The 20,437-nt window shown below is 37.1% G+C and overlaps 1 protein-coding gene across 1 annotated transcript in view; it reads right to left on the bottom strand.

Annotated features, from left to right (window-relative positions):
- Positions 1-20,437, bottom strand: part of LOC110169490 (NT-3 growth factor receptor-like) — a 75,112-nt gene that overhangs the window by 21,603 nt on the left and 33,072 nt on the right. Inside the window, exons 8-13 of the mRNA XM_055155888.1 lie at positions 18,703-18,815; positions 18,427-18,613; positions 17,346-17,363; positions 17,168-17,211; positions 14,622-14,724; positions 2,161-2,349 (exon numbers count right to left, since the gene is read on the bottom strand). Of these exons, the coding sequence (XP_055011863.1) occupies positions 2,161-2,349; positions 14,622-14,724; positions 17,168-17,211; positions 17,346-17,363; positions 18,427-18,613; positions 18,703-18,815 (654 nt within the window). The remainder of the gene's footprint in view (positions 1-2,160; positions 2,350-14,621; positions 14,725-17,167; positions 17,212-17,345; positions 17,364-18,426; positions 18,614-18,702; positions 18,816-20,437) is intronic.

The raw sequence follows: 20,437 nt of genomic DNA, 5'->3' as shown, positions 1-20,437 counted from the left end.
AAATGTCTAAAAAGTAAATGCACAAATCTTGGACCTAATCATTTCTATTATTGACTAGACTGATTAACTCACTATATTACAACAAAAATCTGCATTTTAACAATACTAATTTTAGCTGCCCTCCATCTGTATTAAATAATATTGGCTTATAGAATGTTGTGGTCATCTGAAAACTAGCAATGGAAAGATTTTATGCTGAGTAATGATGACACAAGGTGACTCCTGTATTCTCAGCATTGGGGTGGTGTAGTGTTTTCCGTACAAAGAGGCAATAAAGGCCTGAATGATTTGTTTTGGCCATTTTCTCTAGGCATGGCTGAAAAGAGACAAGGTGATAGCCTTTATCGTACAAAGACTTGTGAATAAGAAAGAAAGACAAGGAGTGCTATAAGTAATGACTATTGATAAAGCTTATATAAAACTTAATAACTATCGGATAAGCTTTCTCTGCCTCACAAACAAGCTTTTCAGAGTAATGGAAAAATGAGATCGTTGCCAAAGCAATTAACAATTCAAAACAAAATATTATATCTCTTGAATGGCCAAAAGTCCTCCAAATGATGTACATGTCAGGGAAAAGTCATGGAACTAAAAGTCACAGCCAAAGTTGCACAAATAGACAATAATAACATGTAACATTACAAGAATTACCAATATTTTTTTTCATTTTAAAGTGGTAGTAGATTAATGATGAATGGATGGGGTCAACATCGCCTCATTAAAACATGTGAAGATTTTAAAGTAAAGGCTGGCACACACTACAGGATTTATAGGTCTTAAATTATTTTTAAACGTGCAACAAAAAGCACACTCCACAGACATGGGGTGAATCTTATGAGACTTAAAATCTCCAACTGCAAAGGCTGCAACGGGATATGGCTGCGAACCACAGGCTATAAAGCTGTGAGTGCACCTCGCGTCAGCCACTCGCGTTGAGACTCTTTTAACTGTTCAAAAGATAAGAGCACTGCACTTCTAGTTTAGATACAAGTCAATGTGGTGCAATACTTCAGATGCATGATTTTTAAAGCATAAAAGACTGGAAATAAAGTACACAGGAAGTAGAGTCAGTATCGCTAATCTGCGGCTTCACCTCGGTCCATGCGCTGTGTGGATGTAAAAAGACACATGCGAAGAATTACTCTTGCGTTTTTACTTTCAAAGAAAGCCTCAAACTGGATGTCATTATTAGCAGATAGGGATGTAACAATAACTGAAATATCGTGATATCGTATAGTCAAACTTCTCACAATAATATCGTGGACCCTCACAACATATCGAATTAATCTCTTTGATTAAAAGAATACTGTATTTATGGTGCAGCAACAGCTATAAAAAGACAGAGGGAACTACAGAGACCATGATCCTTTGCTCCATTTCAGTGTAGACTATAAGAAGAAATAACAGTTCTAAGCACTTTTAAGTCTTAGTTCTTTGGATTAAGTCTTGTTAAGGCATTTTAAAAGGAAAAAGAAGCATATTAACAGTTTTGTTAGCTCCACAAAATATAGCAATAAATATTGTACCGTGAGATGTACAACGAGAGATCTGAGACCGAAAGATTTGGATATTGTTACATTGCTAATCGGGAGCCTCCCAACCATATCATGAGATTTCCCATGAAATCGCAACAAATATTGTACTGTGAGGTTGATACTGTGACGATATCATATCGTGAGACTTGGATATCTTTACACCCCTATTAGTGGAGGACAATTTCTATGAATAATGTGGATGAGGTGCTGCACTTTACATCTACCACTTTACGAGAGGTGAGTAATAATGTCTTCTCATTATTTTCGCTATATTCTGAGTTTGTATGTTGCACCTCTGTGTCAGTCACTCCATCTGCCCCTGACATTTTGTTTTATTGGCTGTTATCGTAGTGTTGCTGATGTTTGGTGGTTATGATCTGACAGAGCAGCTCAGAGTCACATAACACTATATAACCGATGCCTTTGATGACATGAGCGTGCTAGTAAAATGGCAATGAAGTGTCTTGCCCAGGGACACAACAGCAATTTACATTTTATCTGAGGTTGTTCAAAGGATTATTGTTGTCTAGAAGCAATACCATAACTATTCCGCGTCACAATGTCTTTTTACGTTTTAACTGATGTGCATTACTGTGGCATTTTTTACAGTTTGTTGGATACTCACAGGTGGTGGGTTTGTTGCAGTTGTGTCCGTGTCTGAAGTACTGTGGGTTTTCTATGACGGGAATCCTGGTCATTCCAATCACCACTGCGTCCGAGGAGGGGTCCAGTGTGCAGGGACTCATGATGCCATGGTTAACATGATGAAGAGGACTGGCAGAGTCTTCCTCCCCACTTATAACTGCAACAGGACCTGAAAACGCACACAAAGTACAGAAACCGCATTAAGACCATTTCCTCAAGAATAATATGTGTTTCCTTCTGCACAAGGGGCCTATGTTTCTTCACCACAAACATATCCGGAGTTCTATTGTGTTTCACCAGGAAGTGCTCCACTGGGCTTTTAAACTCCATACACATCCTTTAGAATTATTTGGATAATTTCAGCCCTGGAACTGCCCATCTCTGCTGAACCAAAGGTAAGAGGTCACTGTTGAAAATCTCTTGAAAACTACCACTACATTACATCACAAGGTGGAATACAGCATATCAAGCTCCCAAAATGTAGACAGTGTAGATATAAATAAAGGGTTACTCCAACATATGTGAATGAAACTAAACACAACTTAATTTATGTTTTTGATAAGATAACATCATTCTAACATGGATTAAAACTCACAAGAATCCACTCTGGATAATATAGGACCTTTAACAATTTATTTTCTAGTTCTCTATTAATCAGAAACTTTGCCATTACAGAAAGCAGTCAAACAGAGAGAAAAATGGAAAATATTACATTTCACTATTACTTGGTGCTATCAAAACAATAGGCAACTTTAAATTCTTATGTTTACTTATATGATCCTTATTTACTTATATGATCCTTATACAGTCTTACTTGGCATGTTCCAGTTCACATATGTAGGTTGTATCCTGCTCTGGTGCTGCCATTATAATTGAATTCAACACATGGGGATGATTTCCAGTGTGGTCCCTGGTGGACTCTACACAGTACATGCACTCTACCGAGTACATACAAGTGTGAGGACCTGCTGTTAATGATTCGGACAGAGGGCAGTTTCACAGCTCAAGGAGCCTTCTGGTGTGGGGACATCTCATGACACAGGTTTAACAAGATAAAAACACATTCAAATGGAAAGTTCTGTGTACTATCTGATAATTTGGAGGATGGGATGAGACACAAAATTAGATCCACGAGAATGAAACAAGATTGCATTTTACATAATTTTTATATTTTAACTGTCATTATAGCACTGCTCTTTGGGACTATGGCTTCTCAGGAATTGTAACTCAACAGTGATAAACCTTTTTTTTGTCCAAGTCTGTCCGAGTCAAATGAAGCTCATTGACGCTGAGTTAAGGAATAGGAACTGATTTACGTAGAAAACAGCTAAATAAAAACGCCAGGATCATGTAGAGCGGGTTAATACAAACATCTTAAGACCAAAATTAGGCGCCTCATAGCAGTAGTTACAAAGAGAGGGGCAACAAAGAATTAGAGTCGATGGAGTCTGCAGCGCACTCATGCTCATTTCATATAGCAGGGTATGTTCACTTATATATACAGTCTATGGTGGTGCAGCAGCTAGAACATTTAGATTTCTCCTATTATATTGACCTGATTAATTAGTATATCAAACGGAAATCATTTGTAAATCCTTCCTATATTCATTCCATGTAATCGCCCATCATTTACATTGACAAATAACCTTAATCAGTACGTTAAATGTCAACCATAATTCTTCTTGAAGGTCACATCAGAAGAACAGTTTTGAGTGGCATTCCAGTTTGTGCTGGTATCAGGGCTGTGACCACTGTCAGTTACTGGACAGATTTATGTTAATAGAAAAGGCTTCGTATGAGGAGATGACACTGGTAATGGATGGACCAGTCAAAGAGGTATGGAGTGGACCACAAACCAGTGTGAACTGCCAAAATGAAAAATAAATGAGAATCGGTGAAGTGGACAGTTTTCCTATAGTACAGAGGTCAAAGGTCGCAGTGAGGCAGACTGACAGAGAAATGGAGAATACAGAAACTTGACAAGCAGCAGACATTTCAAAGATGAAGCTTCAAAGATAATTTAGGCTTTAACATCAACAGCAGCTCATCTTGACCAGTCAATATGAAATGGGCCAGGAAGGTTATGTTAGCCTATTGATTGATTGATTGGTTTGTTTCTCTATGCGTCGAATACAAAACGTCTGAAATGTCCAGAAAAGGTCATAAGAGATGAACACAAGCATGAATGTGAAAGGCATTATGCAGAAGTGACAATCTTTAAGCCATGTTATAATGTTGTTCCCTCATCAAAACATACCTAGAGTTGTGTTTTGTTTCGTTCACACATATTTGAGTAATCCTTTATTATTAGCCTGTCTACATCTCCAAAGCTCAAAATGCTCTGCTCCACCTTGTGATTTCATGTAGTGGTTGTTTTCCAGTTAACAGCTACATTTTATCTTTTGCTCAGAAGTAATGTGCAATTTCAGGGCTGAAGTTATCCAAATGATTCTAGTGATGGTGTATGGAGTTGAGAAACACAATGGAGTATTACCACATGACATCACAAGGTGGAACAGGGTGTTTTCTGTTTGAGAGAACTCAGTAGCCTAAATATTCAGGGCTTGTGTGTTAAATATGTGTGAATGAAATAAAACACAACTCCAGGCATGTTTTTGATAAATAAATAAATAAATAAATAAATAAACAAAACTTGGCCCAAAAAGGAGTGGGAAGAAGAAAACAGATTTAATCTCTTAAACTCTTCTCATCTTGTACAAAAAAAGCTTTCTTTAGAATTTTTCAGACATTTTACATTAAACTATATGAACTATTTACAAGTGCAGACAAAAAGTCACTGTTATAGTTTGGTAACATAACTGTATTGCAATAATACATAAGGATACCGACAATGGTAACAGACAGTATAAACCAGCAATGGTAAGGATAAACCAGCACTACAGAGGCAGTATTGTTCAAATATTAAGACCCACTCTCTACATACTATGACCAGACCATAAGTTTATATAACAACTTGAATTTATGGATATTTTGGCACTGCTTAAGATGTGTATCCAGGCTGTTCCAGAGTTTTTACGAAACTTTTACGGGTGGTTTGAACATTGGCAATTTGAAATTTCCATACCCTCTAAAATTATGAGTTCTCTCTCTCATTTTGAACAAGCTTTGAAGATTGCTTGGTAGTAAATTGTTGAATGCTCTGAATAAATTTACCAGTGTATACAACTTTTTGACAGGAACAGAAAGTGACAGATGACTTGAATGGATATGACATTGAACATTGCCAAAAACATCATATTTTTGAAAGGAATTGACGAGAAATCATTAGTTTTATATAGTGTAACTGAAGACACAACTTTGTCCAACTCTTGTGTTATGTTCTGAAGCTAACTGGCTATAACAGTTAGATCTGATAGAGCCATACCACACAGTTGGCAGAGCATTGGAACTTTTCAAGGACATCTGTACCCAATTACTGTCTATTTTCCTGGAACAGTGTAATGGTACGTCCCCTCTACCACAGAATCAACTTGTCCAACATACAGAGCAAAAAGTGCCCAAGTCTCAGAGATTTATGCTGTAAGTTTACTGCTAGGCCACCCACTCAATTTTCCTTATTGGCCAATGGGTGCCCACAGTTTTACACTTCATCTACACAACAGTTTATTACATACATTAAAGCTGCACTGTGTAACTTTTTGGTTGGGGGTCTATCACCTTCTTGTTCCTATAGATATGTCATTGCTCTGGCTGGTATGTTACACAGTATGACATTAAACAGCCCTGTCTTACATTTATTAAATTACAGGTGGTTTTACAGCTCAAAAATACCTAGAAAAACAGGCTTTCTGACTTTGAGTGTGGTTGCCTCTCCATAGAGCTAACCTGTAAATTGGTCTGGTTTGGTCTCCATGAAGATAGAAAGGTTTAACACAAGGGGTGTAACAATATCCAAGTCTCACAATAAGATATTGTCACGGTATGAACCTCATGTTACGATATTTATTGTGATATCGTGAAAAAGCTCACGATATGGTGGGGAGGCTCATGATTAGGGATGTAACGATATTTAAATCTCTCGATACGATATTTTCACGATATACATCCATACATATTTATTATGATATTTTGTGGAGACTGTGAACGAAACTGTTAATATGCAACTTTTTCCTCTTAAAATGCCTTGACAAGACTTAATCCAAAGAACTAAGAACCTCTGTCTTTTTTTTTTTTTTTTTTTTTTTTTTAGCTATTGCTGCACCATAACTCTAAATTTAAGCAAAGAGACGTGATTGGATATATAATGACGGTCCATGATATTATTGCAAGAACTTTGACAATACGATATCACGATATTTCGGTTAATGTTACATCCCTATATAAGACTACACTGTGAAATATTCCAGACAAAGTGATAACATCTCCATGGAGAAAAGCATTTGACGGATTTGCCACCAGTAAAGTTACACAATGCACTTTTAACTTGAACATGTGATCACACAGAATCACCTATTGAGATGTCATGTCACTCTTTAGACACTGGAAAATCCCCGAAGAGAATCTATTAAGAATTCAGTACAAAAGGTCTTTTCATTGACTTGTGTTTGATGAGAGCTTGGGGACACATCGCTCCTCTTTTTGACTGATTATAACAAAGAGGCTAAAAGTTTCTGAATTGGGGGCAACATCAGGTCAGTAATATAAATCATTTTTATTTCAGCTGTGTGTCCAAATTAAACAATGAATGAATATGTGAGTAATGGATTCAGTAGATACAGCAATGGCTCATAAATGCCTATAATTAATTTAATTCAATTCATTTTCAAAATATTAGTTTTGGTTTTGTTGCTTCACAGGGCTTTACAAACGTTACAACAGAAATAGTCATTAGTCAGTAACAGAAAGGCAAAAAAAACCAACAAAAAAAACAACATCATCATAGTTAACCACATATGTGAAATTGAAATAAATTATAAATATATAATTAGTGCTACACAAAATGATTAAAAAGAAAAGCCAAAATTGAACCAAAAACATTAAGAAATGATGTGTTATGGTTCAACAAATTTTGAGGTGTGATATAGAGATGATAAGCGATACAAATTTATGCCACTGACACTGATTTAAACCAAAAAATATTACAAATTACAGAAAATATTCTAAATCTACAATATTGTTAAAAAAATAAAAATAAATAAAAAAATTCAATAAATAAACAGCAGAATGAAACACTTTAGTACTTAGTTTGCATATGTAATGAGTCACAGATCAGATCAGGTCATCTAGCCAAAAAAAAAAAACTTACAAAAAATATTTCCCACAAGTGTGAAGAAAATATACACACAATAGATTGGACCCCCAGAAAATATTGTTCAATCCGTTACTGTGACAGGCCTGGTCATGTGATCCTTTTATAAAATTATCTTTGTAAACAACAATTAAAACATTCTGCCAACTGACCTGAAAATCAAAGCTCCCCCAGAGTCACGAGGGAAGCATTAGTTCAGCCTGTCCTTTCTGCGAGGTGTCAAGAACAAATGAGTTCCCACTAAGTCTATACAGAAATAAACACACGTCCTTTGGGGCTAACAGTGTAAATTGATAGCATGTCATTTATCCCGAGTGGAGCGGGTGCACTGTTGCTAATTGATGGCTTATAATTACTTCACCTTTTGTAGCTCCCTTCGCCTCAGTGGTGTCAGTTCCATTAGGCCCTCCCCTTTATAGAGCTCAACACAAGCTACACTCTCACCACTCACAGCCCATGTTACTATGGTTACGTAATGCTGGACACACTGGTTGTTGTTTTGGCTTAAAGTAAAATGGCTCCCTTATATGTGCAATGGGTAACCTGTGTATTTGGCACATTTCACAGTTACATAAACTGGTTGGATGGAACAACAGGACCCAAAGAGCTGGGCGTTATGACAAAAATATGATCGAATCTGATGACAATTTTCAGTGTTCATATAACAAATAGCTTTAAATAGTAATATTCTGAACATAAATAATTCAGGCTTTACAAATGCCCATTTCCAATAAAAAGTGTCAAATGTCTTTGTTTAAAGGTCCTATATTACACAAGATTTGTTTTGTATTGTGAGCTTTAAACCATGTTATAATGTTACTGCATCAAAAACATACCCAGAGTTGTTCTTTGTTTCATTCACACATGTTTGCGTAATCCTGCATTATTAGTCTGTGTACATCTCCAGAGCTGTTCCACTGTGTGATGTCATGAAGTGGTAGTTTTCAAATTTCAAATCAAACAGCTACATTTTACCTTCTTTTCAGCAGAGGTTACCATATCCAGGACTGAAATCATTCAAATGATTCTAATGAAGGTGTATGGAGTTTCTATGTTATCACATGACATCAGAGTATTTTCTGTTTGAGATAAAAACTCAACTTAGCTATGCAGAGTTTGTGTATATGTAAATGAAACAAAACATTACTCCAGGTATGTTTGTGATGAGGAAACATTATAACATAGACCAGAAAATAGCGTAATATGGGCCCTGCTCCAAGTCACATTTGGCTGTGGACAAACCTATTAAAAAGACTCCAGCTGATTATTGATTATGATAATGGATTACAAATTACTCAGTTGAAATAATTAAAACTGAGTATATGATATAACCTTTAATCATGTCTTTTTTGTATACTTGTTATTACAACATTGGTAATAAATGGGATAAAAATTCCACATGTATACAACTGACATGAAAATTGTCATATTGTCACCTTTCCCCATTCTTTCCCCCATCAACAAACCCTATTAATGGAAAATACATGTTTAAAAATAGCTTCACCTTTGTACATTATGTAGTGCTGAAGTATCACCCCCCATAGTCCATGTACAGACTGTCCCTCCCTCAGTGATGCTAAATATCACAGTCCTCTCATCTCAGACTGTGGAAACCTGCTTCCCCCTCATAATTGCTTTGGGCTTTGGGCTTTGGGAGCACCAGAGTTTGACTTGGACCAACCCCCTGTTCCTGTCATGCTGAGCGTTTTGCTTATTTATTTAAAAAGCAGCTTGGTCAATAATCCATAATGTAAGCTCTTAAGTCATTCACTCAGCAATAATGTTCACTTAGCCTTGTCAGTGTTTATGCATATTGCTAAGTTGCATTTTGCTGTAATAAACACTGCACGTCATAGTTTCTCAAATCACTTAAAAGAATGTTAATGTACAGAAGTAAGTACAAAATATTCTTAACTTCCAGAGGTTGGAAAAAAGTGTGTAGTATAATTAGTATTCTGTGACACGAATTTTAATGCTCTTTATAATCTCAATTTACCCAAGTTTGTATACTGTTTTGCTTTTGTAATCTTTGAGGGAGAAAACAAAATTTCCAGATTTTCTTTTTTCCAAAAACAAATGTTTGCAATCTGCTCGAATAAGTCTGACAGAAGACAGAAGCACACAAGCAATCCATGTTCACAAAGGATACATTATAAAATACGCAACATCACACATATTACAAATTTAAGTCACGAACTGCACAGACACATGGTTAATAAAATGGACAAAAACAAAAAAGGAAAAAAAAAAAAAAAAAGCACTGGGTGAATGTACTTTGAGGCCATAAACGGTATATATAATGGACATAGTTAACCCGCTAGCTGCTGAGTCCCAAGTAGGAAGTGACCATGGGCACACTTCCAGCTCCGATGACCCTGGTTGCAATTCACTTTGTGCTGAAAAAAAAAAAAAAAATGTCATCCCTGTCTTTGCAAATGCTGTTGGCTGTAGCCAGGCTGGTGCCACCTAGTGCCCCCACTCAATTTCATTTCTCTCCAGCAACTACGTCAGGAATCAGAATATACTAGACTGTTTGCAAGAACAAGTGTGAGTCCGGGCACCAGCAAATCAGCAAAGAGCCATACATTGTGTGTTGGCAACGATTCCCGAGATCGAGGATTTAAAGCCGGAACACAGAGAATGTTTGGTGAATTTTATCAAGGGGAAAGAAGTTATTGCCCTTCTTCCAACAGGATTTGGGAAAAGCTTAATATACCAGTTATCCCCATTAGCGGTGCATTACATACGTCACGACCAAACAGCAGCGATTGGTTAAATTTTAAAAAAGTACCCGCATACCATTGCGCAAAAGTTTTCGGGAACTGAATCCGGCTGATGAATCAGGCTAGTCCAGCTCCTCTTTTGATCTTAAAATGTTTGTATTAACCAGCTCAACATGATCTTGGTGTTTTTATTTTACTATTTCGTTCTTAAAACTGCTAGCCTTGTGAGCTTTGTTTGACTGGAGCCGAACGCTATGGTGATGTCACACTTTCTTAGTCCACTTTTTAATACAGTCTACATTTGAGGCAAAGGAAAAACTGAGATATAAAAATGTAAATAAATGAGACAGAATGCCTGAATACTGCTGTTCCACTCTCGTCCCTTTAGTCACTGGCTCTTACTGCGGTGACACTGAGAGCCTCCAACTCATTTCACATGACTCATGGTGGATTCGATCAGGACGACACAAAACAAATGCTAAATGTGAACTAAAAATGATTCACTTTGCCATAAGCTACAGTTGAAAATGTGATGACAACATGAGACTATTTGGGCGAGTGGGTTGTCCAGCGCTACAGGGCAATGAACGCTGACTGAATCACATTTGAATTTTTTACCCCATAAACACATGTACAAGTTACGTAATCACAGTTTATTGAAATATTGATCTGACAGTCTGTCTGAGACACATGGACACTGTTTATCCAACATATGGTCAGGGAAAAAAACAATATGGGAATTGTTAATGTAATATGATTCAACTGCTGCTAAATCTTCAGGATGAGTTTAAGTAGTAGTAATAGTAGTTTATTCGGTCATTTTGCTGCACTATGAAACAAAACATAGGCTGCACTCCCTTAGATCATGACCGAAAGGGTTTAGGCTGAAGTAAAAGGTTCTTATAAAGCCTAACCCTATTAAACAATGACAGAATTCCAAGAAAAAAACAGTGTATGAACAGCAAGTTAACATTTCCAATTACTGTATATATAAGAGACAAAATATAAATTAAAACAACCAAAATTTAATGCATAAATCGTTCATTACAGAGCTCTATCTTCCAAAACATAATGCTTTATACTCTTTTACAGTAGGCTTCTATAGTATTAGACTTTTTCAAATCATCAGTCAGGTTATTCCATATACTAACCCCTCTAACAGAGATACAATCACTTGAAGTAAAGCGAAGTCAAGACTGATAATTGAGAATGTTTTGTTCTGTCCATCAGCTATCTTCAGTGAAAATATTATGACTAGGGTGAACATTTATATACATTTCAGGCGAGACTGAACAATGCAGCGAGTGCTTACCAAAAGCACCACTGCCTGCCTCATATTTAACTTTATATTTTACGGAAATCTAAAAATCCAAATAAATCTTGAGCAAATATGTGAGCCAATGGAAACTGAGCTGGTCACGTCCCGCCCTGGGCTGCGTGCTCCGTGCTGAGGCCTGAAGGAGCAGTTTGGATTTTAATAAAAGCTGCAGCAGATGGCGATGTGATCTGAGACACACAGATAAGAGGCACCAGTACCTCTCTCACTCTCAGATCCACTCATCTCAGCACCAGCCTGGTACGCACTGTGCTCCCTCTTATTACTGCTGTTAGCTCCACGCTCATGCATCCTTCACCAGCCTGTCAAATTACTGCCCTTTTTCAATTTCACCTCTAAGGTCAGTTTTTATCCAGCCCATGCCACCACAGTGGGAATATTATTCATTGTATTCGGAGTATTCCAGTTACACATGTGTCACAGTGTAGCCCTTGTACTAGTTCCAAGTTTCGATAACTATAATCAACATGTAAATACACAGCACAGACAAAAGTGGTTATTTCATAAAGGAAAACTTTTCTGTCCTAAAAAATCCTGACAATTCTTAAGGCAAGAAGAGTTGGAATGGAGTAGAGATAGACCAGTATAATATATATATATATATATGAACTTTTTAGCACCTTGGATATCAGCCTTGAATCTCCTGTACATTTATTTATTTCTCCTGTCTATTTTGTTTTGGTCGATTTGCTGCCTAAAAATAGACACACAGCTTTATTTTAACATTTTAATACAAAGAGAAAACTGCAGAAAACATGACTACACAGCTCTCTTGTGAGTTTGTGGTAAAAAAAAAAAAAAAAAAAAGGTCTGAGGGTGAGTTTGTAGTAAACTGACATTACATAATTTCGGGAAAACTATCAAAATCGGCAGAGCTTATCAGCCAGTGCTTTCTGAGGATTCTAAACAATTGGCATCTGCAATGAAAAAAAACATATCAGTCGGTCTCTATATTTGAGTAAAATGTTAGCATAATATGGCTCTTTTATGCCATATTTCAGAGCCCCAGAAACAGCTATCTCTGAGTGTGTCCTGCCTTGTGCTAAAATCTGATGCCTCCCAGATAAAGATGACAATATTCCAGTGCGCACAGACACAGTGTTATTTCTACCAGAGCAGACAGGGGACAAATGGAGTCTGATAGGATCATCACTCATCCAGCATCTCGTCCTCATTCAGAAAGCATCCATTTGGACAGAGCCTCATCCATAAGAGCAGTGATCATGTGTGGGGCCTGTGGGCAGTGACTGGGGCTAAATGAGCAGAAGGAGCAGGTCCACAGATGGAGATATGGAGAGGCTCAGAGTGGCCCCGAGGCACTCGAAGACACAAGTCTGAGTTAGGAACATAGTTACAACAACTATCACAAAAATGCTACAGCGCTGTGGGCACTTTGTATGGCGTAATCTGGTGTAACTGTCCAAGAAAAAGAGGTTTGGTAATAAACCAGCAATGTTCTTTTTGGTTTTTCTTAGGTCTTGCAACCCAGTGGGTCAATAAAACTTTATGTCAGCTGTAAAAACACTTTATCTTAAGGCTGCCACACTACAGGATGTTTCAGTCTTCAATCATTGTTAAACATGCAACTAATAGTGCACACCACAGGCACGAGGAGAATTGTATGAGATTTTAAATCTCAAAGTGCAAAAAGTGCTGCAGGATATGGCTTAAAAGTTGTGAGTGCACCTCGTGTCAGTTGTTTTCTGTCTAGGGTAAAACAACTCACTTTAAGTGTTCAAAAGATCAGAACACTGCACTTTTAGTTTAGATGCAAGTCAAAACTGTGTTATTATTATTTGTGAAATGTAGTACAATACTTCAAATACATGATTTTGAATGCACATTATTTGTGGAGGACAAATGCTTTTATGGATAAAATGGATGAGATACTGCAGTATAACTTTACAGCATCATGAGAGGTGATTAATAAAGTCTTCTCATTATTTTTGCTGATTTTGTATCTCTGTGATCATCACTCAGTCTGCCCCTGACGTGATGTTTTATTGTTTGATGCCGTGGTGATGTTTTCCTGTTATGATCTGACAGAGCAGCTCAGAGTCACACTGACACCACACATGAGAAGTGCACACAAATACACACACACACACAAGGAGCGCAACGGCTTCAAAATCGCACACAAAGACACAAGGTCGGGTCACGCCTTCCCGAAGTCGGGGAGAAGCAAATTGCAGCCTAAATCAGGCAAGTTCTCTGTAGTGTGTGTGGCCTTTACTTTAGCTTACTGTTTTACTGTATAACAGCAACTAGAGATCGACCGATATGTTATTATTTTTTTTTCATCAATATGTAGGGCTGATTTGGATCTTTAAGAAAACTGTGTAGTCTTACTTTGTGCAGTTGTATTTAAGTGTTAAAGCTTTCTGTGTATTTTTTAGGGAGCAGATCGACCCAAACTAACAGATATATCAGCTAATCGATATATATCTATCTATAATAGCAACATTAGATCAAGTTCATATCACTGCATAAACAAAGGAAAAACGTGTGACGCTGGTGTATCAAGTGGTTTATAATCAAGCCCAATTTGGTTGATTAGCTAGAAATAGGAAATGCTCTGATGACTGCAATTACATAAGTGGCCTAATAAAAAGGAAATGCTCACGAGAATCATGGTTATGGTTAAAAAAAAGCCCTTCCAAAAAAAAGCAATGATGAAGTAATGAAGTGTAAACTGCAGTAAAGAGTACAGTTAGACACTGAGGGATCTAAAACACCAGTGACACTTTATTTTGGTACACCTATTAGCTTCAAAGGTGCACTATGTAACTTTTTGGCTGGGGTTTGGTCGCCTGCTTGTTTCTATGCATACGTCACTGCTCTGCTTGGAATATTCCACAGTATGATATAGACAATCACTATCTTATTCATTTACAGATGGTTTTATATCTCAAAAATAGGAATTCTGATTGTGAGTGGGGTTGCCTCTCCACAGATCTGACCTCTAACTTGGCCTGGTTTGGCCTCCATGAAGATAAAAAGGTTCTATGCCATACATCTCTATGAAGAAACGCATTTGATGAACCATCCACCAGAAAAGTTCCACAATGCACTGTGTTCCAAAAGACTGACAAATAGTTAAAAATGAGCCTGACCTTTCATGCCAAACTTAGATCGGCGTCCATATTTGTTGATGAGCAGGAACAGAACTACCAGCATCACACAGGCAAAACAGGCCAGACCCACGGCAATGGACACCTGCAAAGACAGGGCATCAAAACTACAATCAAATGTCACCTTGTGGATTTATCTAAAAACTAGTTCTCTCCTTATTAGGTTCTATTACGCAAAATAAACTAATGTTGTTACCTCATCAAAAACACACCTGGAGTTGTGTTTTGTTTCATTCACACATGTTTGAGTAACCCTGTATTATTAGTGTAATGTACCAAACTGGAGACAGATGAGAGAGGCAGAATAGTTGGAGGACCGCACAAACACAAAGGTCTCCATTTATTTATACAGAAACCAGTCAGCCAAAGCCCATAACAGGGTCTCACAAGGCACCACACATGCGCACTAACGTAGCCAGCCAACTTCGTCTTGGGCAGACAGGCTCTCAAGTTCCAAGGCAATGTTCGATCTGCACCGCCAGGTCCGCTGGTGACAGCAGCACCGCTGCCACCAAGGTGGAGTACTGGGACGTCAACAGGAGAAAGATGAGAGAAGCAGATTAATAGCTAGAGGACCACGCAAACAGAAAGGTCTCCGGGCACAGCCCACCAAAGCAGATAACAGGGGGTCACAAGCTACCACACATGCGCAGAAACATGAGCACTGAAAAGTAGCTAACATTTGGCTGTCTATATTGCCAAAGTTCAGAATGCTCTGTTCCACCTTGTGATGTCATCAAGTGGAAATTCAACGTTAACTCCTATTTTTAGCCTCAATCAAAAGGCTTTACTCTTCAATACACTATAATAACCATAAGCTGTTTTAAAAATATTTAGTTTTACCCTTTGTTCATTTGGGATTGCCACAGAAAGTCTAAAAAGGCTAAAACAATAGCTGTAGCTTCAATTATTGGCAATTCCAGGGCTGAAATTATCCAAATGATTCTAGTGAAGGTGTATGGAGTTTAAACACACAGTGAAGCACTTCTGAATTACCACTTCATGACACCACAAGGTGGAACAGGGTTTTCTGTTTGAGGGGAGGATTTGTGTGTTAAACGTGTGTGAATGAAACAAAACACAACACCAAGTATGTTTGTGATGAGTATACAAAAATATTAACACAGATCAAAAATAACATAATATGGCTCATTAACTAATAATATTTGACAAAGCTGACCTGGGGGTTTCAGGACAAGAACGGAAATTTAAAATAAAACCCCAAATACGTATATTTTATTTGACAAAACTGAACTGGGGGTTTCAGGACAAGAACGTAAATTTAAAATAAAACCTCAAATATGTGTTATAAAGCACTGTACGGTAGACATTCTGAATACAAACTTACATGCAATCATATTATACTGAATAATGCAATGACGCAGATTCCCCCCCTAAAGAGGCCTGCACATATCTCAGTCAATTACAGCAAAAAGATGAACTCAATTACATTTGTAGCCGACTCTGAGGCTCGGAGGCGCCAGGGGAATCCAGCCATAGACTCAACGCAGAAAGAACACAGGGATTAAACTGGAGATTCTTGTGTTTAAATTGTTTCATTAAAGTACTCATTCATTTACACAATAAAGATAGTCCTACAATCAGTCTGACTACTCCAAAGTCAAGACAAGACATTTTTGATTTTGACTATCTGAAATTGAAGGTAACTATTTTAGAATGACAGAGTTCAGCCTAAGTCAGTTTGCATTCAGGATTGTTGTATTTAGTGGATTCTTTATCACAGTAAACTATGAAGACAGTGGTGGAAGAGCTACTCAGTTTTGTTACTTAAGTAAAACTACAGATACCAGAACAAAGTAAAAGTATCATATGAACATAATCTACCTAAGTAAAAGCATTAAAGTACCAGTTTAAAATGTACTTAAAGAATAAAAAGTGAAAGTATTTTGTACAGATTTTGAGATCTAATAGAGCTTTATTTTATTTTATTTTATTTTTGTTAAAATGTTTGCTGATTTGTTCAACAGAAATCAAAATTGATATTTTTTTTCCTAGCTGTTTTTCTTTGTATATTTTTGTTTTGTATATTGTTGCTCTTAAACAAAAAAAAAAAAAAAATAAAAATCCACTTTAAAATGTACTTAAGTAAAGTACACATACCTCAAATGTATACTTAAGTACAGTACTTAACTACTTTTACTTTGTTACGTTCCACCCATAGACTGTATATATAAATGGACATAGCTTACGCAGTGGCCGCTGTGTTTCAAGTAAGAAGTTCACATGCGGCTCTTCCGACTCTTACTCCTAACTGTCTCCCCTCTCTCCATAACTGCTGCTGTAAGCCTCATTATTTTGGTCTTAAAATGTTTGTATTAACACGTTTACATAATCCTGCTTACATGATCTCGCATAGTCCACTTGTTAATACAGTCTATGGTTCCACCACTGTGTAAAGGCACAGTGTTACCAGATCCAAGGTTCAAATTTAGAAAGATATACTGTATATTTACATTTGTGGGGTTGGCTCATAATGTTGAAATCAGGTTCAATTAAAATTTACTTACGCCAAAGGTGTCATCTGGCTTGTGAATCTCTGGAGTAGGAGTAACTGAAAGTACAAGAAGCTTAGTATTACATGAACAAGGGGAAAAGTGCTGCATTATGTATTGTTGGGTGAATTATATTAAACCATAATCTTTTTCAACCATGTACTCTTATTATTTATAGACAAGAGGCACTTACCGTAGTCATAGTCCATTTCTGGTTCTGTGGGAGAAGGAGAGATAAAGAGACAGTACGGTTACACTGTTACCCTTTTTGGCGAAGTGAGAATGAGGTGTGTGTGAAACTCCTAAAATAAGACTTTATTATTAACACCTCAGGGTTCATTTACATTTTAACACAGATTCAACCATGGTGTCAACTCACAGATCAGATGATTCCACTGACAGAGCTAGAACTCCCTTTTCTAAATATAAGTAAGATTTTGAATTTTGTATTTGCTTTATGTTCACTGATTTTGTAATAAAATATCAAGGCTATATTGCACTTTGCAGTAACATTTACATAATGTTTCTTTCTCATCATAAACATACCTGGAGTTGTGTTCACATGTTTCACACACAAATATATTTAGGCTGAGTTCTTCTCTCAAACTGAAAACACTCTGTTCCGAAAATGGTAATACAGGAAGTGCCTCACTGTGTTTTTAAGCTCCAAACATCTTCAGTAGACTCATTTGGAGCATTTCAGCCCTGGAACTGCCAATCTCGGCTGAACTAAAGACAGCTGTGTATTTGAAAACTACCATTATCTGACATGACAAGGTGGAACATACATTTTGAGTTTGTAAATTATATAGTATATTTAATTTTTTTTTTAATATAGAGATTGCAGGACAGCTGGATAGTTTATTTTGGATACATTTATGTTTTTCTATGTCTTATTTCATGTTGAGAGTATATTTTAGTCATTTTATGTTTTACACTTTTTAGGTGCCTGAATTTATTTTCAATTTCTCTGTTTTGCGTAAATTATCAATAACAAAGTGTTTTGGGTTTTTTGAGAGAGAACTGCTGAATAAATGCATCATGTAACTAAAAAATAATCATTTGAGTAATCATGATTTCAATATTGACCAAAATAATCATGATAATGTTTTTTTCAATAATTGAGCAGCCATAAATGAAACAAAACACAACCTGAGGCATGTTTTTGAGAAGGTAACAGCATCATAGCATAAAGCTCACAAGTGTAAATTTTTCATAACACAGGACGTTTAAAACATAAAAAGTCTAAAGGTCTGGTTGTATTTGTTACTCACCATCTTCAAAAGGCTGGGAGAGGAAGTGCCCATACACAGTGCTGTTGGCCACGCCCAGATAGTTGATGGCTTCTAAGGTGTAGTTGCCGTTGTTGTGGTGAGTTGGGTTTTTAAAAGTGAGACAGCCCTCAATGTAATCCTGGAAAAAATCCATGTCTGGACGTACAAACTCAGAGTGAGAGATTTCCTGTACAAAGGACACAAAAGACAAATCAAACCCATATCAAGTTGAGATAATAATAGTAAGAGTGAGTAGTATAGGGGCATTGGACAAACCTCTCCGTTGTAAAACCAGCGCAGGGATGGGTGAGGAGAGCCCCGCACAGTGAACTCTATGCAGGTGTCATGGCGACGCTCGGGCTCTCTCAGCCTCACTATGGTTGGAGGAACTGCAACAGACGAGAGTAACCTTAGAGTAACTTTTCTGGTCAAGGACCTCCATGAAGATGTTATTGCTTTCCCTGGAATGTTCCATGGTATGACTTTAAACATTTCCATCTAGCATTTATTCATTACGGGTGTTTTTTATTACTCAAAAACACAATAATACTTTCTGTGAATAAGGGCAAATCTCCACAGATCTGAATTGTAATGTACCGCAGTGTTGCTTGCTTATCTCCCTCGTGATAGATAGCTTAAATCTATACTGTGGAAAATTCTAGACATAGCAACAACATTTCCATGGCAACATAAGGTGACAAACCCTCTTCTAGAAATGTTACTCAGTGCACCTTAAAATTACAAAGCATAAGACATTGTCTTCTAATGATGTAACTAAATGCAGTTTTCCACAGAATTTTGATTTTGATTTGCATTTTGATTTCTGTGATGATCACCCACATTTATCTTTGCGTACAAGCTCTGCCCAACTATCCTGCGCAGGAACGTGGGCGCCAAAGACAAGGGGTTAACTATGTTTTATTGAACTGGCACATCCTCATTGGTAAGATATTTAAGTTTTTAGATTTCAATGTTTTTTTCAAACATGTTTATTTTGTTTATTTTATTATTTTATTATTGACAAGCACAACTCCTGGTAGACTTCACAATAAGCTTAGCCTGTATTTTCTATTTAAGTACCGACGACACATTGAAATTGGTTGTTCTCCTAATGCGCTTCTCTCATCAGCAGCACCACATTGATTTGTTATGTGTGAGCGTGTGACTAGGGTTCTAGTGTTTCTCTGTTGAAGCCTGTGTGCATGTAAACAGTGGTCTGCTGGTACAGGGTCCTCGAGTTTCTGTGGCTACTCCTTAGACACCCACAATCAGTCTGCTGACACTAAATCAAAGCACATTATAGAGGTGTGACTGGACGACTCTACAGTTTATCCATTGACAGAAGGCTGAGTCAGGTAACAACTAATTATTTTTTGATGTGTACAAACCCTGTGTAGCAGTGACACTGTATGTGAAAATAGTTCAGATGCATGACTTATTGCATCCAATGCCAGCAAGGTCTATTTTGGGATATTAAACCTGTGTCTAACTTGGACTAGGAGTGCATCAATGTTATTGTTAATGATTTGTCAAAATATTGGCGCCAATCCAGGAAAATTTGCTGTGTTGGTATTGGTTCCATGATATTGCTTTTAGCTGATATCGTGGTTGGGCGATTAATTGTATGTAATGAGACTATTTATTGGCAAATGTTGGCGTAGAAAGCTTCATAATGTTTGAACTTTTATTCAGGCAAAAATGTTCAGCTGTTACTTGCTGGATGAATAATATAATTGAATCAATTTTGTATTGAGTTATCTGTGCTCAGATGGAAATAAAATGCCTTTTTTAGCTCCCACACTAGTATTGATTAATATCAGTTCTCGATCGATATCAAAAGGAAAAGTATACGTATTGGAATTGAAAAAGCTAGATTAGTGAATCCCTAACTTGGACTGTGCATTCTCAAAACTATCTTCTGACTTTGTAACTGCAGTGTATTACTCTACAAACTGTTTCAAATACCTACATCTCATTCATTACTTGCAATATACTGCTATTAATTGCATCG

The sequence above is a fragment of the Boleophthalmus pectinirostris genome, unplaced genomic scaffold (assembly GCF_026225935.1).
Source record: "Boleophthalmus pectinirostris isolate CB_2022bp ecotype Guang Dong unplaced genomic scaffold, ASM2622593v1 HiC_scaffold_2, whole genome shotgun sequence".
Taxonomy (NCBI): domain Eukaryota; kingdom Metazoa; phylum Chordata; class Actinopteri; order Gobiiformes; family Gobiidae; genus Boleophthalmus; species Boleophthalmus pectinirostris.
Note: the sequence above shows the minus strand (reverse complement) of the source record. Positions and strands in the feature narration are given on the sequence as shown.